We start from the raw sequence: 24,483 nt of genomic DNA on the forward strand, positions 1-24,483 counted from the left end.
GTAAGCCCGAAAGGATGCATTCAGCTCCTGGCTGCGCCAGGCTGCGGTGGAACGTATCTCGTATTCACCGATTCCACGAATGTTGGAAGGATCTCCGAGACACGCAAACACAACAACAGCTCGTGGCTTTCGCCAAGAAGCAGGTCTCTTGGTTCAATCATCCACAAACGCTGAGGCTGAGACTTCATGCCGCATGTGCATCTGATAAAAAGATGTGAAAAGGAACGAGGTTTCCAGACGGAACCCCTGAGTCCCCTTTAGGAATGGCGGGATGGTCATGTGACAGCCGGTAGATTGAGGACAGGGGCCGACGCGCTTTGTTTACTTCGCGTCTCCCAATCTCAAGTCTGCAGCGTGACACCGGCAACCTGCACCAATTAGCAGATCAGAGTGAGAGACGAAATCCATGAATTCGCGAGTTATCGACCTCACCGGAGACAGCTCAGATATCGAGCCTGCGAGGCTCAATATCATGCCACGAGTCAAACGACAGGCACTGAAGGCCGTGGGGAATGGCCCGCCAGGGAAGAAGGCAGAGGAACCTCCAGAGTCAGTTGAGCTTTCAACCGCCCTGAAAAGGGCAATCGAAAGCATGTCTCACGACCGGTTAAAGACGTTGGTAAAGCATTACTGCAAGTCCATTGAGCCGTTGAGAAATAAGCTCGAGGAGAACTTGCTTGTGGCTGGCCGAGAGGTGGTGCGATACCATATCGATTCCGATTCTGAGAATGACCAGAACAGCGAGAATGAAAGTAGTGAGGAGGAGGAGGAGGAGGAGGAGGAGGATGGCAGTCACAATGATAGCGATGACTTAGATGAGGACAAGGAACCGAGGAAGAAGTTCAAACCGATCGCAGCAGCAGATGGCGAAATGGTCCCAAAATACGCCACATGCCTCAACTGCAAGGCTGAGTTTGATGTTACTTTTAACAATAGGGGAGATTGCAGGTGGCATTCAGGTATTTTGGCACAATTCCTCAACCGGCTGAACCCTTCACTAACCTGCATGTGCGAAGGCGAGAAAGAGGCATACCATGACGACGATTTCTGGGCCGATCATGATGAGGACTGCCATGGGGACATAGACAACTTTATAGATGATTCCGATTATGCTGAGGGGTTCAAATGGTCTTGTTGCGATGAACTTGGGGATAATGAAGGCTGCAAGTCGACAAAACATAAGGCGGCTGTGAACGAAGTTCGGTATCCAGTTCCTGTCCCTGTTTCTGTACCCGAGTCCGCCGGCAGGAAACGAAAGGCAGAGAAGGAAATGGAGCGGCCAACATACGCACGATGTAGGAACTGTGAGCGAAGATTTGATGTCCATGACAACGAGACGAAATCCTGTCTTCATCATCCACGCGGTGTGGATATTGACAACGAGGGAGAGCATTGGTGTGATTGGGACGAGGACTGCCACGGGGACATCTGGTCGCTGAGAGATGATCCTGACCATGCAGATGGTTTCATGTGGTCGTGTTGTGAAGGCCCGCTGGATGATCCAGGGTGCCAGAAGAGGAGACATGAGTTGTGACTGGTGATATTTCCACAGAGACCTCCGTTTCCTTGTGCTATTGGTATGGCACTTGCGTATGAATCAGGGTCCTCGCTGCAAGAAACAAATCCTTCTACGAGAAGTTTATCATCACCTGACCCTAATTTCGATTTCAGGGGTAGCACGCCCAATTTCCGTCACATCCCGTCTCTTTCCTTCAAACCTCACTTCACACTTCACTTGCCTTCAAGCTCACACGACACCCACTCCAATCGCAAACACGCGAGCCACCCACTTCGCTCATACCGTACAGTGCACCCCGGCTTTCTATTCTGCGAACAGTTCAGCTCAGCAAGCATGCCTCGAGCGAAATGCTAGCCGCTGGGGGCTATGAAGAGTGGCGTCCGCAAGGCAGACTTGCCTCCGAAACCAGTTGTCTTAGCGGCACTGAGCAAAGCAATTGATGCGATGGATCATATGCGACCCAGGCTGTGGATGAAACAATATTGCGAGACCGTGCAGCCGTTGAGGGAGAGTTTTGAGAAAGGCTTACTGGTCCCGGACAAAGACGTAATCAGGTATCATGCAGGCTCGGACTCCGAAGATGGGAAGAGTATGAAGAGGAAAGCGAAGAGAGCGAGGAGGAAGATACCCCAATTCGACCTATCTCACTCGGCGATGAGGATTTGACGCCCCGATGACGAATTCGACGTCACGAAGAATGACAAAGGCGATTGTGTCTAGCATCCGGGTTTGTGGAAGCTCCTTTTAAATGGCGTATATCTAACCTTTCTAAACCAAGGACTGGGAATCGTCTGGGATGATGAAGTGTGAATATGGAACGACCTTGAGGAACAATGGGGCCATCCTAGCGACTTTGCAGATAAGGACGAATATTCAGAGGGTTTCAAGTGGTCTTGTTGCGATGAGCAGGGGGATCATGAGGGGTGCTAGTCGATGAAGCATAAATCGGATACCAATGCCATCGTGCCCAAGCCCATACTGCCACCTGCGACCAAGTCGAGCAGGAAGAGAATGGCAGAGGAGGATGCTGATGTGCCGATCAGAAAGCGACCATCGGGACGATAAGGTGTTCATACATGTGATTGCGTTGCAAGAGGGAAGTCAATGGGCTAGTGTGTGGAGAGGGGGAACGCGAGGCATGAAACAACGTTCACGTTCTCGAGCACCTCACGCTTTGGCCTACATATCCTGATTTTTTATTAATGTAGTCACACAGGAAAGGATCTTCCTCACTCCAAAATCCTCCTCAGGAACTCTATTTGAACCCTGATATTCTCATCAAACCCAACCCCACCGCCATATATACCAAAATGACCACAGTCCTTTACAAGATGAATCTGTTTCGGCTCCAAAGCAAGCCGATACATATCAAGCTGGGCCTTCGTCTCAACCGTCGTATCCTGCTCAGGAACAACCATCAACAACGGCGTCGGCGCAATCCTATGCACAAATCTTTTAGGCTCATGGGCCATGAGGTTAAACATTGATTGCAGCGTAACCTCATTCTTCCACTCTCCGCCCGACTTTTCCATATCGTTCATAAAGTGGAACGTCTCCACTGTCCCCAACACCGCAGGCGACCTCCCACTCTCCGCTTCCTCAAGCGTTGCCGGTACAACGGGAACCATCACCGACGCTTTCCCCTCTCGCACACTTGTCCGGTTTGCGAAGATTGCCGGCAGCATAGCTGCCAGCGGCGCAGTCTGGTGTTCGCCAGAGACGAACGGGCTTTGGACTACAACTGCTCTGATACGTTTGTCTATCGCAGCAGCACAAATGGCATTCCCGCCCGAGAGACTGGTGCCCCAGTATGCTATCCTTGCCCCATCAACCTCTGACTGCGAAGCCGCGAAGTCGAACGCATCGAAATAATCTCTGACCTGAAATGTGGGATCGATTTCGTTTCTTGGGAGGCCCTCGCTGTCCCCGAAGTTGCGATTGTCGTCGTAGACGAGGGTACTCCAGCCTTCAGCTTGGAAGCACTCGGCGAAGTGGGAGAGGTTGTGGTGTCTGATTCCTGCGAACTTCGATTTACTTTTGTCAGCTCAATTCTTCTTGAAGGGTGAATGAACACGGCGGGGGGGTTGTTTACCCCATGGCTCATGATAATGCAGGGCCCTTTTGCAGCAGCGGGGTAGAACCACGCCTTCAAAGTCAAACCATCTAGAGTTTTAAACTCGACATCACGGTGGCTTGCTGTCATCTCGAGATGTCTCGCAATAGATTTCATACTCTGTAACGGATATTTTCCTCCGTGTTGGCAGATTGTTCAAAAACTTCAGAACGCATTGGCTTATTCTATGCTTTCCTTCGGCCAGGATCAAGTTTGTACCAGTTAGTGACTCTACACTGGACTAGCATTCCGGTAGTTCGGAATCGTCAAAGGAGCCGAGTCACCTAAAGAAACTCTTCAATCCAATGTAGTACCGTAGAATCCAGCTCGGAATGGTCTCCGGAAACTGGCGGCGCACGTTCTCTCGCTTTTTTCGGGGAGACGCCTCGGCCCGCCTCACCTCGGAACCATTCCGGACGCCTCTTTTTTTATACCCAAAACACCCACTCAGCACAAGGAAATAACCAATTTGAAAAGTTAGTAAAAACAGCTCAGAATTTATCATTCTGATCGGTCACTTCAACAATCCAGTACGGAAAATGCCAAAGTCGATTTTACCCCGCGAGGGACTCACTCTCGAAGCCGCCTTTGCGCCACTCAGGCTCACCATCCTGCAACCCCTCCTCACAGGCCCTCTCCTTCTCGCAGCATACCAATTTCCTACCTCAATCTTATCGAAATGGCCATTCCCTGAAAGCTTGCAACTGCTTCTCCACTCGACCAGGATGCGGACCATTCTAAGCCTTCTTCTCGTCATAGGTTTACTCCGAAAGATACACAAAATAATGAACAAACTGGTTTCGAACAACTTCACCACCGACAAGACCTGGGACTGGACGAAAGAGATCGTTCTAATCACTGGAGGAAGTTCAGGGATGGGAGCTGTGATAGTGAGGATGTTTGCGGAGAGAGGAATCAAGGTCGTGATATTGGATATCGTTGCTCCTCTCGAGGCACTGAATTCATGTACTTGCCCCTTTGACGTTAAGATCTGACTTTATTGGGTTTCTGAAACTGTGAGACGAATGGCTGATGACAGCAGTGCCCAATGTCCACCTCTACAAAGCCGACATTACTTCTGAATCTGAGATCAAGGAAGCAGCAGACCAGATCCGTAAAGCACACGGCCCCCCCACAGTTCTAATCAACAACGCCGGGATCGGCGCCAATCTCCCCATCCTCGCAGAAACAGCAACCCAGATCCGGCGCGTCTTCGAAGTAAACACCATCTCGCACTTCCTGCTCGTAAAAGAGTTCGTGCCGGACATGGCGAAGAGGAATCATGGGCATGTGGTGACGATGGCGAGTATGGCGAGCTTCCTGGTGCATGCACAGAACGTGGATTATGCGTGCAGCAAGGCGAGCGCGCTGGCTTTTCATGAGGGGTTAAGTCAGGAATTGAAGGCGAGGTATGGGGCGGGGAAGGTGCGAACTACGTGAGTATTCTTTCCATGGCCAGGAGATGGTATATTTGACCTCGTGCAGCGTCGTCCATCCAACCTGGGTCCGAACACCGATGATCGAATCTCTTCTCGCAAATCGCAATTTCACAGATTTCGTCCTCGAGCCGGAGACCGTGGCAGAAGCGGTCGTGATGCAAGTGCTGTCTGGGTACGGTTCACAGCTGATTCTGCCTGCACGTCTGGGTGTAGTCTCGGGCGTGAGGGGGTTCCCATCCTGGCTACAGGAGAGCATGCGGAATGGTGTGAACCAGGTGTTGAAAAGTTGAGCGATTCAAACAATCCATTCTTAGTTTTCCCATGGGTGCCACAGACGTGATGCAGGTGTTGAGCTTTCGACCCATGTCCCGTCATTCCAAGGGTCGGCTTGAGCTTGGGACTGCGAAGGAGAGAAAGATTCCAGTCGTGGGATATGACCCATCAATTGCTCGCTTTCTTGCATTTCTTCCGCCCAGTCACATCCCACCGAATACAGAATTTCCGGACTCTCATTCAAAGCCAGTTGCGGACCAATTCCCATCCCATCGTACCCCAGTCTCCTCATGGCCTTATCTAGCGCCTGAACCCGCTCACACAATCGACCGGACGTACAATACGGCCTCAAAATCTCAAGCCCCGTGAAGATCTCCCTCGGAGTATCGCCAAACTCCAGCGGTGCATGCCTAACCGCCAAATACAGCACCGCCACCGCCGAAAGCACGAAAAAGTTGAAATGCACTGCTTGCAAATGATACATGGGTGTGGATTTCTGCAGCTGGAAGCAAGATTGGATTGTCTCGGATGCGGTGAAAACTGCTTTGTGCGAGAGAAGAGCGTTTTGGGCGATGCTGGGAAGGGAGAAGAGGATGTGCTTGTAAAGACCGATTTTTAATTGGTTTCTGCAAACTGTGACGAAGGATTTATGGAATTGGGCTTCGTCGGCTTTTGTGTAGTGAGCGTTGGGTGAGGTGCTGATTGAGGTTGAGATTGCCCATTGATCGGCCTCGATATCGATGGAAGTGCGGGTCGAGGCTTCCAGCTCTATGTAACTGGTTCCCAGCTTCGGCATCGTCGGCACAAATCGGGCCGCGATGCGAACATATTTAATCAATGGCGAAATGTACTTTAGACAATCGTCCTGTGGAAAATACAGGTCAGCCTAGAACCAAATATATCGAGAGAGAACACTGACATATTCAGGGCAAACGTGCTCGATTTCTGAATCTTGAAGAGTGAAAGGAAGGTTGACCATAAAGCTGAATCGTTTATCGAGGACATAGATACACCAGAACATCCGCGTGACCCATTGAGGATGCTCCTTTGTTGATTTATGGAGTCCCAGTTCTTGACACATCTTTGCCACAATACTGATTTTCCTCCAAGCCAAGACGGTCTCGTCGCATTGAAGATGATAGACACTCTGCAAGGTCAGTCAAAACATATGACAAGTTGGGGTGGTTGAGAAACTGACCAGTAAGGCTGCAAGGGCTATGTCCTTGGTATCAAAGTTGGGTCGACTCAATCTAATGGTGAGTTTCTCCGAGACGCTACACATCATAGAACGGCTATCTTCAGTCTCCTTCTTCAACCTCGATGCGAGTGCGCATGCTAGAACTATTTTGAGCATATCTGTATTCCGATTGTCAACCATGTCATCCCAGTCTTCGGACTCGGCATTTAAACTGAAGTCATGAGCGCCGTTGACAGGTTCCATCACGATACTAGCCAGCGAAGTTAAGTTGTTAAATGGGATGAACGGATAGAAGCAGTTAGCCTCGAAACGAAAGGATTCAATCAACTCGAGTGCTTGATCCCCCGAGAAGGGAATGGAAGGTGTAGGTTCTGCTGTGCTTTCGTCAAGGACGAGGAGCTCATCAGGTGTGAATGAGGGCGAAGCGGTGGGCAAATCCAGCGTAAGAAGCTGTGAATCTGACCCACCGCCGTCGGGTCTTTGTCGCGGAGTGTCTTTTCCTGCAATCGTAGCTTGGCAGGTGTCTACCTTCTGTGCGGTCTGAAGAAGCAATGCGTCCAGCTCGGTATCGTGAGTCTGGTCATTTGGGCTGGTCCTTCTCATATGCTGCAGCACCTCATCCAATTTTGTTTGTAGTTGCATGATTATATCATCAAGTCCTTCATGCCTAGAGTTCGTCAGTTTCTTGGCTGCAATTCAACACTTAGAAATACAAATGGAGCACCTTGAAGAAGCCTGTAAGCCTGGACCTGGTGACGAAGTAGTTACACCTCCGTATGTACACCGCACTCTATGAGTTGCGCATTGTTGGCAGCAACGCTCTCCACTACACTTGACCTTACGTTTCTTGCATTGATTACTGTTTATCTGTCAATACCGCCTGGCTCGCTTGGAACGAATGAACTCACCATGCATTGCGAACATATTGCTGGCGTTTCTTAACCCTCGACGCAGCTCGTTGATTCATTGTCCTCGTACAGTCCCTTTTGTTTGATTCCGTCTAGGTAAGTCGAAGTCGTTGTCTCCCAGGTCCCAGGTTTGCACAAGAAGCCCTGGATCTGGGGCTGTCCCGTATTGCGGGGCGGCAAAATCCAAATCGGTAGTTGAGACCGGCTCCGCACGACTGATCAGCTCCCCAACTCTGGGTCTTCTATGAATAAACGACGATGCTGAAGAATGAACTGCGCCCTAGCTTTCTCTTTCCTCCTTGCGTGAAGGAGTGCGGCCTGATGCGCAGAAAATGCGTTGGGGGGCTGGTCTAGATCGCGGTAATCTTCCGAGCACAACATTCCGAGGGCTCGGAATGGGTTCACGTGACGCGGGAGAAGTCCACTTCCCCATTCCAACACTGGGGTTGGACGATTGATATATGAATTAATGGATTTTATCGTATTTGGTAAGGCTGCTCGAATAGCTCAGTTCTCATCGTTTTGCTTGTTCTCAGATTTTCAAATCTGAAATTCACTCTCACCTGAAGCACTTTTGGTCTCAACTCCTCTTTTCCTTGTAGCCTAAAGCCAGTATTTCGACTTGATGGCTGTGGAATTCGATGTTGTGATTATTGGAGCAGGCCTCTCAGGAATCAACGCCGCCCAGCGAGTCCAAATGCAACTCCCAGGACTGACTTACACAATCCTGGAAGCTCGCGGAGCCATAGGTGGGACCTGGGACTTGTTCAAATACCCAGGCATTCGGTCTGATTCTGATCTCTATACTTTCGGTTTTCCATGGCGGCCATGGGAAAGCACGAAAGCCATTGCCGACGGTCCATCAATCAAGCAGTACTTGATCGAATCTGCTGCCGAGTATGGTATTGACAAGCACATCCAGTACCGCCATAAGCTGCTCGCCGCGGACTGGTCATCTAAGACTCAGACCTGGTCGTTAGCAATTGATACCGATGGGGAGAAGAAATACCTGAAAGCCAAATTCATGATCTATGGCTCGGGATACTACGATTATGATGAACCATTGCAAACCACAATCCCCAACATCGACACTTTCAAAGGCGCCACAATCCACCCTCAATTTTGGCCCCAGGATCTGGATTACGCTAGCAAGAAAATCGTGATCATCGGTAGTGGAGCAACCGCAGTGACACTTCTGCCTGTCCTTGCAGAAACAGCAGCAAGCGTCACAATGCTCCAACGGAGCCCAACCTACATCTTGTCACAACCAGCAACGGATTCCGGTTCCTGGATCCGCAGACTTTTCCCTTCATGGATAGCACATGCTCTCGTGCGCTGGAAATACATGTGGGGGATGTGGCTGTACTTCCAATTCTGCCGGGCATTCCCGATCAAAGCGAAGGAGCAAATTGCCGCAGCTACGACAAAGGAACTTCCAAGCCGGATCAAACAAGATCCGAATTTCAACCCCAGTTATAACCCGTGGGAACAGAGGTTGTGCGTTTGTCCGGACGGGGATTTCTTCAAAGCGCTGAGGAAGGGGAATGCACATGTCGTGACGGACACGATTGAGACCGTTACAGAGACAGGGATTTGCACATTGCGGGGAGAGACGCTGGATACTGATATCATCGTCACGGCCACGGGGCTGAAGATGAGATTTGCGGGAGGGGTGAAGATCACCCTTAATGGTACGCATGTTGATATCAAGGGTAAGTATTTGTGGAAGGGGGTGCTAATGCAGGACATCCCTAACACGGCTTTCTTGCTTGGTTACACGAATGCATCATGGACGCTGGGAGCGGAGGCTTCCATGCAGCTATTTTGTAGGATAGTACGCTACATGGCGCCAAGAGGACTTGGCGATGTGACTCCGAGAGTAGAGGATGAGAGTAAACTGCGGCCGATGAGCATGATGAATTTGAAGAGCACGTATATCCTTGCTGCGAAGGGAGTATTGCCGAAGTGTGGAGACTTGAGGCCATGGAGAGCGAGGGCTAGCTACTTTAAGGACTTTTGGGATGCGAAATTTGGTAGATTTGAGGGGTTGGAGTTTCTTAGGGATCGTGGACAATTCGCGGAGTGAGATCGGACCTGAGGTGGATTTTGGCGATATTTGTACCACGTGCCAGAAAAGAAGAATGATATGTCGCCCTTCACGCACTTGACTATAGGGAACGCAATCGTATCGCCAATGAACATTCTTTGGCAATCTTTGGAGAAGAAACTATTTGCCTTTATGGTTCATGCGCAAACGACGGCAGGCTTGGCAGAAATACCTAATTTCTGGTATCAATGGGTATCGATGCCAGAATCGTAAGGTATTGATACTATCGATAAAGTATCAATTCCCGGAACCCAATTCCCCCCTTTAATTGCAATTAACTTTAGAACCACTTCCCTTATAAGAAAACTTTTGGTAGCGCAAATATTCTACTTAATTTAGGCTTTCTATTTAGCTACTTGTCTTATAGTTTAGACTAAAACTCGTCTCAATACGGCTATTTTAAGCAAAAAATAGCTTTTGAGATTTTCGTAAGGCTCGCTTATAATAAGCGTTCCGATAAGAGATATGAATATGATACTAAATTCTCCGAATACAAGGGCCATTTTAAAGTTAAGATAATATTAACTTTTATTAATAATATTAAGTAATTCCTTTAATAGAAAGACTAGAAAATAAAGAAATTATATACAAATACATTATTATATAAATTAAATAATAAATGGAAGAGATAATTTAAGGCTAAGTATTGATTCGGTATTAATATGTATTGATCCTTGCGATACCTAAGTAATACCATCCAGTATTAATACCTTATCGATACCAAAAGTATTTTTTCCAAGCCTGAACGACGGGTGAGGTGTTGTCCACAATCACGTGAGTAGATAGAACTGATAGGGCCTCTAGTCTTCTCCCGTTGCGTCTCCTTCACATATACTAGGGGCCGCATAAGCAGGTGCAGATGCGAAGAGTAAAAGCCAGATTTTCTCTCTTTAACAGAGCATATTATAATCTTGGGGGGAGAGTCTGGCCACCAATCGACACCGAGGGTGTCGTTTTACATTTTCCAGCTTTGACAAGTCAAAATCTTGCTTTTAATAAAAGTGAAGCCCATCCAACACCCAGGATGAAATTTGTAGCTACAGGTGAATGAACATTCATGAAGTGATAGTCGGTACTGAGCAATTAAAGTAAATTTGCCTGAATTTTAACCCTAGGCAGGATCTCAAGCTCGATGGTGTGTATAAAAAACCAAGGAATCTAGGTACAGAAGTCCTCTTCTTATTTCCAAAATATAAATGACAGAACATACGACCAGGTCAACAGCTTGCAAGCACTCTATTTTCTTTCACCAGAAGAGAACTTCAACCAGAATACTATTATTCAGCATCGAACATTGCCGCCATATGAGACAACAGGGCACGTTCGGACTGGAGAGCGTGGGAGAAGGGGAGGGGGCCAAAACACATTTTAGAGCTCGCGCTGGCTCTGACCTGTATTGCCGGCGGTGGATTCGGAGTCGCTACGTTGTCTCCGGGTAGAGTGACCAGGGGAATAATTCTCACTCTACTGGACATACAGCATCAATGCATCATATTTCCTTTCGATGTATCAAAACATCAAAGTGGCGTGGATTCCATATCTTCGGAGCAATATAAATTACAGCCAATATTCGGTTATTACTAGATCTGCGAACCTCTGATGAATACTCTCTAGAAATGCACCTCTGTATGGGTCAGTACTAACCATAACCCTCATTGAAAGTTTGGATTAGGAGAGTTCCATGCAAATGTTAAGTCAGCAAGAGCCGAAGTAATGATCTGGCGCTGATAAATCCACTGAGGTAAAAGTTTAATCGATTCTGTTGACATTATTCAGCGATATAGTTATGCCAGTATCCCATTTTCCATGCTCATTCCAACATCATGGTGGTGGGCTCAAGTCGAGTCCTTCTACTGTTAATTTAAAGGAATCGTTTCTGCAATATGTCAGTTCGTCGACTCTCAACAAGGTGGAATTTGTACCTCGAGTAACTCCCGCCAACATCCAGATCCAGCCTTCCTCTCAGGCAATCATCAAAGTCCACATCATGAACAATAAGTGCATTGTCATCATCCCACAATGGACCTACTAGAACCTCGCCCAGCGGGGAAATCATGCAAGATCCACCTCTCGATACGAACTCTTCTTCCTTAGCCTTCGTCTGCCCTTGTTCTTGTATCGTTGATTGGAACGTTGATGATCTTGGTGAAGGTAACACAATCTCATTCCCATCCTCGGTAATCGTACTCTTCCTCCTCAGCCTGGCTGGCGTAGGCGTTCCATTCGTCCATTCACTCTCCTCCTCAATCGCGGCAACCGATTCCTTTGGAACCGGCAAAGCAATTTCATTCCCATCCTCACACTCAATCGTAGACTTCCTCCTTAACCGCGCAGGCCTCTGCGTCCCCGGTCCATTGACCTTCCCTTCCGCAGCCCCTGCTTTCCCTGTAATCCAATCCGGTAGATCACTCTCCCGCAAACATTGATTGGCACTCATCACAAAACACCTCCCCTCCATCGCAATGGCCCTCATGAGCACCGACCACGTCTCCCGTCCATCCGCTGTCGGCGCGAGATATAGATTTACATTCTGGCTATACAGACTCTGTCTCAAAAGCGGCATATAATTTTCCCAGCAAATGGCTGCCGCAAGTGTAAGCTTCACACCTTTAATCGTCGTCGTTACAGCTCGAAGTGAGGCGGGCTGACCCTGGCCCCAAATCAATCGTTCAGTCGCTGTCTGAAAGAAGAATTAGCTTTGAGAAGGTAGGTGGACGGGGAATGAGACACACAGGCATAACCTTCCTCCTCTTCCCCACACATCCCACACGTGGACAAATATACAATACAGCACAATACAACGTCCCCGCACATCTCTCCACCACCCCTACGACCAAAAACACTCCACTCTCCTTCGCGATCCTCTCCAGCTCTTCTCTTGTGCCGTCACCTCTCACTCCACCATCCTTTGGTACTTCCAAACTCCTGTCAACCCACGCTTGTCCCGCACCTTCCGGTGTATCCCCCAAATCAACCGCATCCTTAAAATACCGCAGAAACTGATCTCTACCGGCCGGGTCACGAACACCGATCGCGCACCCGAATGTTGCGGTGCGCGGGTATCCACCTAGGTAGGCTTCGGGGAACAGGAGAAGGTCGATAGATTGGGACTTCGCGTGCTGGACTGTGTGTTCGAGGGCGGCGAGGGTGAGGGCTGGGGTGGAGAGGGTGTGGGATTGAGAGATTGCTAGCCGGAGGGTGGCTGTCATTTTTATGGTAGATTTCTGGGAGAGTGAGAGATTGAGTCGGGGTGGAGAGGAGAGGAGTCTTGTGGTTATGGCAAGGTGAAGTATGAGTTAGGTGAGGATGTAAGATTACAATGGCGGGGTAATTGCGGGGTCTTGATTAGTGAGCAGATCGGCACTTCCACCGGTCATAAGTCGCATAAGAGCTTGAAAATCGGGAAAATGTACCGACACCCCCCTCCCCCCCCCCCCCCGGTGTCGATGGGGGCAAGGATATTTAATTGGCTATCTGAGCTCTTCAAAAATCTGAAATTAGATTTTTCAACATAAGTCTAAGCTAGTATATCACAATCCTTGTATCATAATCACGTGATTTCTAACTTATAATAAAATGATTCCTTAAACTAGTATTTTAATTTTAGGGAGTTTATAGGTTAACATTCGTAATTTTGCTCCCGTGAAGTTGGAGTCGCTAGAAATTACTCGCTTAGGAAAGGGGGAGAAAGGAAGGGAGAATTCAGTGTTAGGACCACCTCGTCGGGATGTGTTCTTTGCCCACGACCACTCTTGGAGAGGTTTTCATAAAAGGACTATCGTAGTTCAAACATGGAATCCGTGTCACTGTATTCTTTATTCTTTTCTCCCTGTAAGTGCCCTCGGATCCAACTAATCCTCCTCGTCTGCTTCTCGGAGAGTCCCTCGTCTTGCTCAGTGGCTGCGAATCTGGTCGGCTGTTTGGTCGGTGCAATCGGAATTGCGCTGGTTGAGAAGCTTTTAAGAAATCATAGGCAGAAGATGAACGGTTACACTTTATCGTCGTGGATTGCTTGGATCTGGGGCTCTGGGTGGTGACGAGGCGTTCTTTTTCGGAAGTTTCCACCCACTACGCGCCGTGGCGATGGAGCCGGAACTCCCTCCCTTTCTTTTTTAGGCACACTAATTGGCGTTCTGCGACTTGGCGTGCGACCGCTTCCGAAAGCGACACAGAGTCCGCCAAGGAATGCCAAGGAAGGCTGACGGTGGTGGAGAGTGCCTCTGAAACTGCCTTCAAAAAGGGGCCCATGGGCAACGGCGCTGGAATCGCAAGAGGTCCGCATCGACTCTGGGCTCTGTTCCTTCAGGTCTGAGTACAAGATATGAGAACAACCTGCAGGGCTTGTAATTCGTGCTAGTACTATCACTTCATCAAAACCAGCGGCCTTCATCATGGCTCGTCCGCAGAGACACAACACGCCGCGGTTCCACTATCAAACGCTTCAAGGCAACGAGATACGACTACTCCAAATCCATCCCAGTTCACGTTCGAAAAGGGATCGGAACATGTCGGACAGCCCTATTTACTGCGATCTTCATCACTTCCCGCTTGTCGAACCGGCTCCATCAGGCAACTTGGTCGCTAGGCTGGCCAAAATGGAGTCAACCTGGGGTATCTCCGCTCATGAGTTAGGATTCCGCATCGTTGGGAAACGTAAGAAGTATAAATCAGTCTTTTTAAAACTCAAGGAAGTTCTCTCAATGAACTTGGCACGACGTTCAGCTGTCAATGGGCGTTTTCCTTGGGGCGACTATGTGGCCTTGTCATATACCTGGGGAAATACCGACGAAACTAGCGAGATCGTCGTTAATGGGAAGCCTGTCAAAGTACGGCCGAATCTAGAATGCGCACTAAGAGTATTGAGAGAAAAAGGTCCGATCCGAGCTGGGATGAAAGTCTGGATAGATGCACTGTGTCTTAACCAGATGGACACGAATGAGAAGAACGCACAAGTGCCTCGAATGAGAGAGATCTATCAGAGAGCGTAAGTCTTCCCGTTTACCATTCTAATTGCTGCTGAGAAGTGGTAGTCTCAATGTCGTGGTATGGCTGGGGCCGGAGGTAGAATATAGCGATAGCGCTATGAAACTCATTCGCATCCTGGCCGCTTCTTGGAGGGCCGATGAAGGAGAAGCTTTGGCTAAAATCATAGCCGAGAATCCTCTTCTCTGGCACTCCCAAATAGATTGTGAACAGGGCTCCTTACAAAACTGCTGGGAAGGCATGCGTTCCCTCATGCTAACGCAGTACTGGAAGCGAGTCTGGATCGTTCAAGAGCTTGCTATGGGCGGCAGAGAGTCACCACTGCTATACGGCGATGCATGCGTTAACTTCGGGGAAGTCTGCAATGCGACAGCAGCATGGATGACCAGGCATGCACGCTTTACATCGCAGGCTATGCTCTATGATCGTTTGATGAGCGGAAACCTGCAGCAAAGGCTGACAAACATGCAAGACTTTCGACTATCTCCTGAACCGTCTCGCGAGGGACTTTTTGGCGCCGTTACTGGAGTCGCTCAGCTATTGTCCGACATCGTATCTCTCGGGGAAATCCAGAATACTGATCAATGGATACTTGACCACGATCGTATTACTTTTATCGAAAGTGTAGCTAACCGCCTCGAAGGTTCATCCGTCATGTGTTCCCCCCCTGGAAATCTCATCGCACTGGGCAGGACGAGCGAAGCTTCTCAGCCACAGGACAAGATCTATGGCTTTCTCTCACTTATGGATCCGAAGTTTTCATCACAGTTCAAGGTGGACTACAACCAGAACGCAACAGAGGTCTACACAGCTTTCAGTGTCAATTGGATAAAGTACAGCAAGAAGTTAGACCTCTTCACCCACTGCTTCTTGGAGCACAACCATACACCCTCCTGGGTTCCGGATTGGAATTTCAATCATGCGGATTCGCTACCTCTGTACTATATAGGCGAGGAGGATGATGGTTACCTAGCCGGCGGATTGAAGACTATCTTGGATGTTCAGTTCTCACCCGACCTGAAGCGGATGAAGACATTGGGCATGCTTGTTGACCAGATAGATGGCCTCACAACCGCGGATGATGAAGTCCCAGAGTCCATACGACAAGGCAGCGCAACTGTGAAAGGTACATTTGACGAAGTGCGCAAGGCCCTCTGGCAAACCTTTGTTGGTAACCGAGATCACCTCGATGGTGAGCTCACGGCAACGCCACTTCTCCCGAACGAGGACGGAGAGTCACTCCTAGATGTACCTCTGCCGAAGGAACCAGGGTCTGCCCTCCCAGAACCCTACCGACGAAGTCTCTATAAGTTCATCGAGACCAATCAAACGTTTTTGATCAACGGTCTCCGCTTAGACCAGTACTTTGCCAACAGCGGTCAACGGATAGAAGTTGCTCCAGAAACCTTGCCGGAATCCAGTAAGAAGTTTGATCTCCGCCGCCAAATCTTCACAGCGTCGATGCTTCTGAAACGGCGGAGGCTAGCAACCACAATCAATGGCAGGCTCGCGCTTGTCCCAAGAGCAGCAAAGCCAGGTGACATAGTCGCGATTCTTGTTGGCTGTGGTCAGGCCGCCATCCTTCGATCGGATGATGATAGCTTCAAGGTTGTGGGGACCAGCTATGTCCATGGCATTATGGAGGGTGAGCTACTAACCAAGGAGATCTTACTTGAAAATGGTTGTGATATATGGCTGAGCTAGATAGTTGACGACACGTTGCATTTTGGAGCTCCGACGACAGTAGATATGCTCTGGGCCCAATCCTGTGCAAAGAGTATCGGCGGGAAGGGACGGTGGCTCTCTAATAACTTTACGGCTTCAGTCGGCGGTCTGAACCACGCGAGACGAAGATAGTTATACCTATTACACTTACGAGAAGCTTGGGAAGGGTGCTTACACATTCGTGGGAGAAATGCAGGAAGAATATGTGTGCGCTTACTGATGTGGTTATTGCTACCGGAGCCGTCACCGTGTGAATTGGGAGTGGGTAGCGAGGGTCGACAAATAGCCGTACTTCTGTAGGCGAATTTTCAGGGGCTTCTCGCTAATGTTGCGGGATCACGGAAGCAAAAACGAAAAGAGTGGTGGAAAGTATTCCAGAGTTGCGTTTCTCTCTGCGAGCGTAAACTAAGAATGCCGAGAAGGATACGAAATTTTATTCTCGAACAACCCGGGATCGTCGCTATTCCTCGCCATGCGTGAGCCTTCTTTGGACAAATGACCGGACAACACGGTACCCGCCATACGAGCTCACATAGCCACAGGCGATTTTGGCAAACATGCAAAATTCGGTGCCTAGGTACATCCCCCTATTTTATTCTGCAGGGTAACGGATCAAAATGGGCAGGTGCTACGTATGCTCGTCGGCTGGGTGCGGAAATGCCTGCGAAGAGTAACGCCATGGGTTGCAACCGAACAGTCAAGTAAAGTTAGCTACGACACCCCCAAAGAGTGACAAGGAGCACACATGTACTTAACAGATCCGGAAAGCTCTTTCTTTTTGTGGCGAGTCGCACGTGCATTACCACAAATACCTTTCATTCCGAATTACAGTAGTAATCATACCCTAATCTGGAAAATGCAGCTCCAATTTCTACCTTCCCTTACATGCCTTGCTTTTAGTACAGCTCTCGTCTCAGCATTGAAATTTTCATAGAGCGATAGTCCACCGAAATTGGCAGAAAGACTCCCCTTCGAGGAGAAGGAGCGGGAAGTGCCATTTTCGGGCAGGACACCACAAACTCTACTGTTGACTTCATAGCAAACTCTGGAACCTGCAAGACGACTTCGGGTGTAAATCAATATTCTGGCTATTTCTCAGTGGGAAGTTAGTTTCTAGCCCTCTTTTTTTTTATTTATCATACGGCTCACATAACTCTGCAGCCGATTTGAGCACGTTTTTCTGGTTCATCGAGTCTAGAAAACCCCCCGAGCGTTGTGTCCTTAGCAGTCTGGCTCAACGGCGGTCCAGGACGCTCTTCATTGTATGATTTGTTTGCGTTATATTCTCCGCAAATAACTCTTGATTCGTCCAACTTCTTACCAACGACAGGAAAGTGGCCCCTGTCAATGCTACAACGGCTCAAGCACGCTCACCCTCAACCCATACAGCTGGAACGAGTACGCAAATATGCTGTATATAGACCAACCCATCGGGGCAGGCTTCTCCTACAAATATGGATCTTCTCAACGGAATGCAGGCGTCAAATCGAGTGTGGCTGCAGCGCCATTCATAAGAAATTTCCAATAAACATTCTTCGCCCAATTCCCGGAATATAAGAGTCGAGACTTTAAATTATCTGCAGAGCCGTATGGGGATCCTCACGGCCCAGGTGAGATCTTTCTCCTTTCACTTATCTCCGTTGTCTGTCATAGCTCATACTAAAAGATCTAGAATTCGCATCTTATTTTCTCTCTCAAAACACCGCAATCGAGGTGGGCGATGTTATAGAAGAGAAGATCGAGCTCGTAGCGCTCGGAATCAATAACGGTATGTAATATGTATCACGTATGACACGAAGATTCTGAAAAGAGGTCTGATAGAATTCGCATATAGAACAGTAACTTTCGACTCATCAACAATGCGACATACACCTCCCTGTTTGCTGTATATGAGGACTACTTCCACCCCCTCGCGGATCTGTGTGAGAAGAATCGCACAAATGCTGAATACACCGCGCTTATAGCAGTTGCGCTAGCCTCATTAATTTTGCCATTGGCATGGAGAACTGGGACGAATACGACATTCGTCAAAGTGGAGGCGGTCTATACCCACCATCGACATATGAGAACTACCTTTCCGACCCGGCAATTATGAAAGCCATCGGTGCCAGCCTGCCAGGGGGGAGGTTAGTTAGGTGTTCGAATGCCGTGAAGGGAAATCTTGCACTTCCTTGGGATAGTAAGGTGTTTCCTTCCATTCCTTATTAGCTTCTGGGTTCATTCAGGAGATTACATGGCTAAATTTTAGTAGAAGCACGCTCCTCAATTCCCGCGCTCTGTAAAGTCGTTCAGTCGGGTGTGCTGCGTGCAAACAGTGCTTTGGCATGGGGATTCAGATGCTGTTTGCGATTGGTTTGGTGGTCTTGCTATCGCTGAGAATATCACGTTCTCTGGTAGTGAAGAGTTAAAAAGTAAGGAAGGGAGGAACCATACAGTCGATGGTGTGGTGGGTGGCACTTTTAAGGCTGTGGATAATCTGAGTTGGTTGAGAGTATTCCAATCTGGTCATGAAGTCCCTAACTATCGTAAGTGTTTAGAGAAAGATTCTTTGTGGCCAAGGATTGCTAACTTGGGACAGAACCCGAATTGGCGCTGCAAGTCTTTAAACAGACTATGCAGAAGAAGGGGTTATACAATACATGAAATTTGTAACTAGTTGTATAACAGCTCGGCTCTTTTGGACTTGATGGAAGGCTGGGTTTGAATTTAGTGTAAACTGGTTGCTTTGAGGCTTTCACAGAAGTGCGGTTCCTAAAAGCCAGACAAGATACTCGATCACTCTTGGTTTCTTCCCTTGAGCAGCCTGTAATTTCTCATTCATTGCGAATTCCAGCACTCTCCTCTGCACTTAGAAAATCCTCCCACACCATCTGGATATCGTTTTGATAAATCCAAGAAAGGGTATCGATCCCACCAAGCCCTTTAATCTTCACCTCTAAACTTTCTTCGAAAGTCTGCTCTGGATTCTTAACTTTTGCATCCTGGAAGGTCTTCATTTGTTTATCGAGATGCTCATACCTGCGGTACACGCGAGCAAGGTTAGTCGAGGACTCATAATGTTCAGGAGCGAGAAGGGGTATACGAACATCCTATGGTAATAGGGAGATCGAATCGAGTCAAAGATGGCAAGCGCAGAGGCAAGGGGCTGACAGGACGAGCGGGTGTGCGCAATGGCTTGAGCAAGAATCCAGCTATCTTGCATAGCAAAAGCTGCGCCTGATCCAAATGCCCCTGATTGAAATCCGTGAGTCGGGTTTCTAATAGATGCAGTCATTTGGGTCATCTTACCGGTCAGTGGATGACTCGCATCACCGATGAGTACAACTTTGTCCCAAGCCGTAACTTTCTCCAATCTTTGACCTGCAAAAGCTGAGAACTCTTTCCATAGTCCTTCTGGAACCCTGGAGAGTGCCTCTCGTACCCTTGGATCGTATTCTGTGAAATGTGATTCAACTCTTTCATTAGTAGCAGGGATGCCCCAACTGAATCTCTTCTCTTTGACTGTTGCAGCAGGGACGACATTGTGCACTGCTATCTCGAACATCTGATCGGCCTCAGGTGTTTCAGAAGGATCATCTACCAAGCCGTTATAGAAGTGCCCTGCGGGGCCGTGCCACCAGGCTGTCGAGGAAGTCATATCCGGGATATCAACGATGAGGGACTTGGGAATAATCACTCTCCAGATTGTCCTGCCTGTCCGCCAGTCGATTAGGGATAGACGCAAGGTTCAAGACGTAGACGCTTACCGGTGAATTTGATAGCATGGGAAGGGAAAACACTTTGCCGGACCACCTAAGACGTTAGCTAGCCACCAACACAAAAGGGAAAGGAAACACACTGATCTGATTCCATCCGCTCCGATAACAAGATTAGCAATGACCTCTTCCCCATCTTCAAAGACAAGACGCGCTCCGCCTTCATCGATATTGTTCAATGAGACAAGTCGCTTCCGCAATTTTATGGCTCCTTCTGGCACTTTTGCAATGAGTGCTGCTTGGAGGCGTGTTCTTCTCACTCGTTGCCCGCGATATTGAGGCGCCACCGCCACAAAAATTTGTTCTTTCAAAGGCACGCCATTGAGTCCATTGCTATCTCCCAAGGAACTTTATTAGTATGCCTTTCATGTGTGGGCGGGAAAATGGTTGAAGCACCGATGAACAAAGGTCTCTTGTACGTGACCTTTGACCGCAGCAGCAGCGTCGAGTAATTCTAGGACCTTCCAGCAATTGTAACCTATTTGGATGCCAGCACCGATCTCGCGTAGCTCTCTCGCTTGTTCATATATCGTTACTGCGACGTTCGGGAGCTTTGAGAGCGCTATGGCAGAGCTTAGCCCCCCCGGACCACCTCCGATGATAGCAACCCGAAGGGTGGGAAAGGCTGCGCTTGGCATGATTGAGGAATACTTAAAGTTTAAAGGCAATATTGTTACAATGGGATAGTAGATCGAGAATGAACCGGCCTTGGTGATTATTATGACAGGCGATTACAAATATGTTGCAGACCAAACATCCGTTCCGCTGCGAGGTACGCCCTTCGCTTAGATAGGCGGAAATTTAAAACTCCGACTCTTCCAATGCATTTTACTTTGTAGATCCTTTATAAAAGTAAAATAAAACTGGAATTAGCGCTAACTAAAAGGTTATCTATTAGTCGATAAGAGGACCCAAGTCTTGTATTATTACGTGGAGATTTATTCGAGTTTGAAGTTAGGAGAAAGTCGTAAGGGAAGGGCTCAGCTGGTGGCAGCAGAACGGAGAGTGCAATCCCAACGCCCAATGGCGTGATAAGGTTATGTTTCCATCACGCATCTCCACCATCCTTACGTACGGACTCTGGACGATAAGGAATTATTAAGCACACTCCTCGCTCCTTGTCGCAAGCCTCAGCAAGAATTAGCGAGCTGTGAATAGCGTCCCCAAAACATTGGCCGCCCGCAAGCTTCACCAACCACACTGAGAGCGCGAGCAAGACACAGCGCGTTGACCCCCAATTATTTTCGGCCAATTGCAATCCACTGGCACCAATCTTATAGTTACGCTATTTATTTGAAGGAGACGACTATAGCAATCACGTGTTTCACCCCGATCCCTGCCCTTCGGTGCTGTCTCAAAGAGACCGAGTTTTGTGCACTGTGCATTTGGGTTTTCATTGTGAGTTCCTATACCCCGTGAGAAAAGAGGCAATTGTAGACTTGGGCCAGAGCCGGAATTGGCTTTGCAGGGTTTCAAGCAGCTGATGCTACGCCTCGCTTGATAGCTAAACAGACTGGTTGATAGACTGATAGTTCTGCTGTGTGAAATCTGAATATAGTTGTACTTTAATTGTGGTTTATATTGTGATTTTCATAGGGGGAAATTCCTCGTTAGAGCCAGGGCGGGTAATCGATTACTCCTTGAGATTGATGTCTACTCTACTGTATATTAAGGAAGATTATGTAGAGCAGGTCATATCTGGGGAGGACATGCACATTCAGCAAAGAACCCTCGTTGTATTTTAGAAGTACGGAATGCCTTCATTCATTTAACGTCGGGACTTAGAGTTCACAAATGTTGAGTTTTTCCGTATCATCTCTTGCGCATCTACTACTGAGGCCATTAGCGGGCTAGCGGACAAATCCGAGAAGCGAAAAGTGATTTTCTGATTTTCTGATTTTCGCGCCCACACCTCACTAAAAAAAAAAAATACAGTATATACGCCTTATTCTCGACTACTCCTAACCCCCCCTTAGCTTATATAGTCCGTAAGGCAAATCCCATGGATTACAGGCATATCTCCATCTCCCTTACTCTCTATATCCTCTATACTACCTATATTACTCGAATTATCTATATCTTCTTTATTCCCTTCTCCTCTAGTATCCTTACCCTCCTCTACTATAACCTCCTTCCCTATTGCCTTCTAACCTTGTATCTGTCTTTATACTCGCTTTTTATATCTTATAGGCAGTCGAGGCTTTGGTATAAAGGGTTTTATAGATACGGAATAAGGCTTTCCAGACTTGGTAGGATTAGTATTAAATTAATAGAAAGTATAGACTTTACTATTATTATTATATCTGTAATTTATATAAGTACTATCGAATTCGCTTTTTATAACTATATAATATTTAAAAGGGCCCCTTGGTCTCTTCTTATTACTATAAGTAGTATAAGCTTAAAAGAATTTGGTTCCGTAAGTATATACTAAGCTTACCTCTAGATTTGCCTTATTTTTCTCTAATTTCTTTAGCTCTCTGCCCTAGTATAGCTCTATCTCTCTAACTTTAGTCTTATTATTAATTCGCTTTACTATTTTAGTAATATTATTAGATAGTATAAGGAGATTAAAGTATTATTATAGAAGAGGAAAAGAAGGTTATATATAAGAAAAAAATCAAGAAGTAGAGAGGTTTATTAGTTAAATATATTAATAGGAGAGGATATTATAAACTAAATCTAAATTATTAGAGAATATATTATAAATATTATCTTTCTATTTATTTATAGCTTTATTGCCTTTTCTATTACTTTTGCCTTTACTAGAACTATTACCTAAAGCTATATTTAATATATTTTTAATAAAAGAAAGCTTTAATAATAGTATTATATATTAGAATTAAAGTTATTTTCGGAAAGAGGTTAAGATTAAGGTTAAGGCTAAGATTAAAGCTAGTATAGCTATATTTTTATTATTTATTTTTAGGATATAAAAATATATATTTAATATAATTATTTAAACCCGAATAAATTTATAATAAATAATATCTAAAAATGGAAATATTAGTATTTAATAGCTCTAGGTTAAATATCTTTAAATATTAAAAAAATTATAATTTTAGATATTATAATTATAAAAATAAAAATAAAAATATTTTTTCTTTTACTAATTTATAAAAGCCAAAATATACTAATAATAATTAAACTATATTTAACCTATATAGTTAGCTAATTTATTTTACTAATTATAAATAATTTAAGGTAATTTAAATTTCTTTAAATCTCTATATATAGCTTATTATATAAACTTCTATATTTCTATATTTAATAATATTATAATTATAATTTTTAAATAAAAAGAATTCCTTTATTCTAATATATATAATTATATTTATTTCTTATTTTTCGAATATATAGTTATTAAATTAGAAAGACTTAAAAATTCTAAATAATACTTTTTCCTAAAAAATATATATTTTTAATAAATAATAAAAGTAAATATAAAATTATATAATAATATAACTATTTTATACTAATAACTTTATTTTTTATAAAACTATAATTCTATTCTATTTTTATTTTAAAACCTTTATTCTTTTTTTATATTTTTTCGATTTTACTATTAATACTAAAAGCTTCTATTTTTTATTAATATCTTTTCTATTAATACCTTTATTAATATCTTTATTAATACTTCTATTAATATTAAGAACTAGTATTTAACTATCTTATAACCTTTCTTTCCTTCTCCTTATTTCTTTTCTAAACCTCTTTTCCGAACCTCTCTTTTTTTTAATATTTCTTCTATTAATACTAAAAGCTAATATCTAACTATTTTATAATCTTCCTCTCTTTTTCCGAATTCTTTTAAACCCCTTTTCTAAATCCCTTCTCCGAACCTCTCTTCCTTTAATACTTTTACTAATAATACTAAAAGCTAGTACCTAACTACTATTTCCGGGTTACTTTTATCTAGAATTCCTATACTATAAGTCTTTAATTCACTTATTTCTTAGAAAGCTAAATTTTAGATTCCTTTTCTCTTTCTCTAATATCTTCTTTTTCCCTTTTCTAATATCTCTTATATCTTTAGGCCCTTTAGGAATACCCTCTTTTAAACTTCCAAAAAAGAGGCTAATTCCTATTTAGATTTCTCCGAATTTTAATACCTCCTCTCTTTTTTTAATACTTATAAAAGCCTTTGGGCTATTATTAAGTACTTTTATTCTTTATTTTGAAATATATACTAACTTATTCTTATAGGAAATAGCCTTTCTTCTTCTAATTTTAACTCTTTTAATATATATTTCTTATTTTTGGGCTATTTAGATATTTCTTTATTTATTTTTATAAAATATATACTAACTTATTTTTTAGTTTCTTTTACCTTATTTCTCTTTTAATATTACTATATATATATCTAGTTAATACTAGTTCTTATAATCTATAGTTAGATTTTCTATTTATTAAATATCTAGATATTTTATTTTACTTTTCTTTTATTATAAGTTAGGATTTAA

The 24,483-nt window shown here is 45.7% G+C and overlaps 9 protein-coding genes across 9 annotated transcripts; 5 read left to right on the plus strand and 4 right to left on the minus strand.

Moving 5' to 3' along the window:
- Positions 1 to 1,006: 1,006 nt before the first annotated feature.
- Positions 1,007 to 1,534, plus strand: K444DRAFT_541194 (uncharacterized protein; the record flags this gene model as incomplete). The annotated part of the gene is made up of 1 exon (XM_024875777.1): positions 1,007 to 1,534. The coding sequence occupies one exon, from the start codon at positions 1,007 to 1,009 to the stop codon at positions 1,532 to 1,534; it is 528 nt and encodes a 175-aa protein (XP_024730534.1).
- A 1,214-nt stretch (positions 1,535 to 2,748) lies between these two features.
- K444DRAFT_540849 (alpha/beta-hydrolase) lies at positions 2,749 to 3,722 on the minus strand (the record flags this gene model as incomplete). Its single annotated transcript, XM_024875745.1, has 2 exons — positions 2,749 to 3,543; positions 3,612 to 3,722. The coding sequence occupies 2 exons, from the start codon at positions 3,720 to 3,722 to the stop codon at positions 2,749 to 2,751; spliced, it is 906 nt and encodes a 301-aa protein (XP_024730535.1).
- A 449-nt stretch (positions 3,723 to 4,171) lies between these two features.
- Positions 4,172 to 5,361, plus strand: K444DRAFT_541184 (NAD(P)-binding protein; the record flags this gene model as incomplete). The annotated part of the gene is made up of 3 exons (XM_024875775.1): positions 4,172 to 4,598; positions 4,675 to 5,068; positions 5,118 to 5,361. 3 exons carry the CDS (start codon positions 4,172 to 4,174, stop codon positions 5,359 to 5,361), a joined length of 1,065 nt encoding a protein of 354 aa, XP_024730536.1.
- Positions 5,362 to 5,381: 20 nt separating this feature from the next.
- On the minus strand, positions 5,382 to 7,466 carry K444DRAFT_635093 (uncharacterized protein; the record flags this gene model as incomplete). Its single annotated transcript, XM_024883825.1, has 5 exons — positions 5,382 to 6,209; positions 6,264 to 6,491; positions 6,543 to 7,209; positions 7,267 to 7,291; positions 7,451 to 7,466. The coding sequence occupies 5 exons, from the start codon at positions 7,464 to 7,466 to the stop codon at positions 5,382 to 5,384; spliced, it is 1,764 nt and encodes a 587-aa protein (XP_024730537.1).
- A 609-nt stretch (positions 7,467 to 8,075) lies between these two features.
- K444DRAFT_655847 (monooxygenase flavin-binding family protein-like protein) lies at positions 8,076 to 9,536 on the plus strand (the record flags this gene model as incomplete). Its single annotated transcript, XM_024886041.1, has 1 exon — positions 8,076 to 9,536. One exon carries the CDS (start codon positions 8,076 to 8,078, stop codon positions 9,534 to 9,536), a length of 1,461 nt encoding a protein of 486 aa, XP_024730538.1.
- Positions 9,537 to 11,084: 1,548 nt separating this feature from the next.
- Positions 11,085 to 12,830, minus strand: K444DRAFT_618822 (carbon-nitrogen hydrolase). The gene is made up of 3 exons (XM_024881402.1): positions 12,290 to 12,830; positions 11,480 to 12,237; positions 11,085 to 11,433 (listed from the first exon to the last, which is right to left on the minus strand). The coding sequence occupies exons 1-3, from the start codon at positions 12,764 to 12,766 to the stop codon at positions 11,379 to 11,381; spliced, it is 1,290 nt and encodes a 429-aa protein (XP_024730539.1). The 5' UTR covers positions 12,767 to 12,830; the 3' UTR covers positions 11,085 to 11,378.
- Positions 12,831 to 14,179: 1,349 nt separating this feature from the next.
- Positions 14,180 to 14,840, plus strand: K444DRAFT_700269 (uncharacterized protein; the record flags this gene model as incomplete). Its single annotated transcript, XM_024888008.1, has 3 exons — positions 14,180 to 14,541; positions 14,588 to 14,618; positions 14,715 to 14,840. Coding segments are annotated over exons 1-3 (441 nt in total), but the record flags the coding sequence as incomplete, so codon positions are not given.
- A 1,982-nt stretch (positions 14,841 to 16,822) lies between these two features.
- On the plus strand, positions 16,823 to 18,908 carry K444DRAFT_646588 (alpha/beta-hydrolase; the record flags this gene model as incomplete). The annotated part of the gene is made up of 9 exons (XM_024885216.1): positions 16,823 to 16,842; positions 17,225 to 17,370; positions 17,464 to 17,536; positions 17,601 to 17,755; positions 17,938 to 18,033; positions 18,078 to 18,103; positions 18,270 to 18,391; positions 18,558 to 18,790; positions 18,844 to 18,908. 9 exons carry the CDS (start codon positions 16,823 to 16,825, stop codon positions 18,906 to 18,908), a joined length of 936 nt encoding a protein of 311 aa, XP_024730541.1.
- Positions 18,909 to 18,963: 55 nt separating this feature from the next.
- Positions 18,964 to 20,658, minus strand: K444DRAFT_598969 (putative monooxygenase; the record flags this gene model as incomplete). The annotated part of the gene is made up of 6 exons (XM_024878552.1): positions 18,964 to 19,283; positions 19,352 to 19,496; positions 19,554 to 19,958; positions 20,012 to 20,057; positions 20,104 to 20,353; positions 20,417 to 20,658. The coding sequence occupies 6 exons, from the start codon at positions 20,656 to 20,658 to the stop codon at positions 19,079 to 19,081; spliced, it is 1,293 nt and encodes a 430-aa protein (XP_024730542.1). The 3' UTR covers positions 18,964 to 19,078.
- Between the last annotated feature and the right edge of the window lie 3,825 nt (positions 20,659 to 24,483).

Source organism: Hyaloscypha bicolor (genome assembly GCF_002865645.1).
Source record: "Hyaloscypha bicolor E unplaced genomic scaffold K444scaffold_141, whole genome shotgun sequence".
Classification (NCBI taxonomy): Eukaryota; Fungi; Ascomycota; class Leotiomycetes; order Helotiales; family Hyaloscyphaceae; genus Hyaloscypha; species Hyaloscypha bicolor.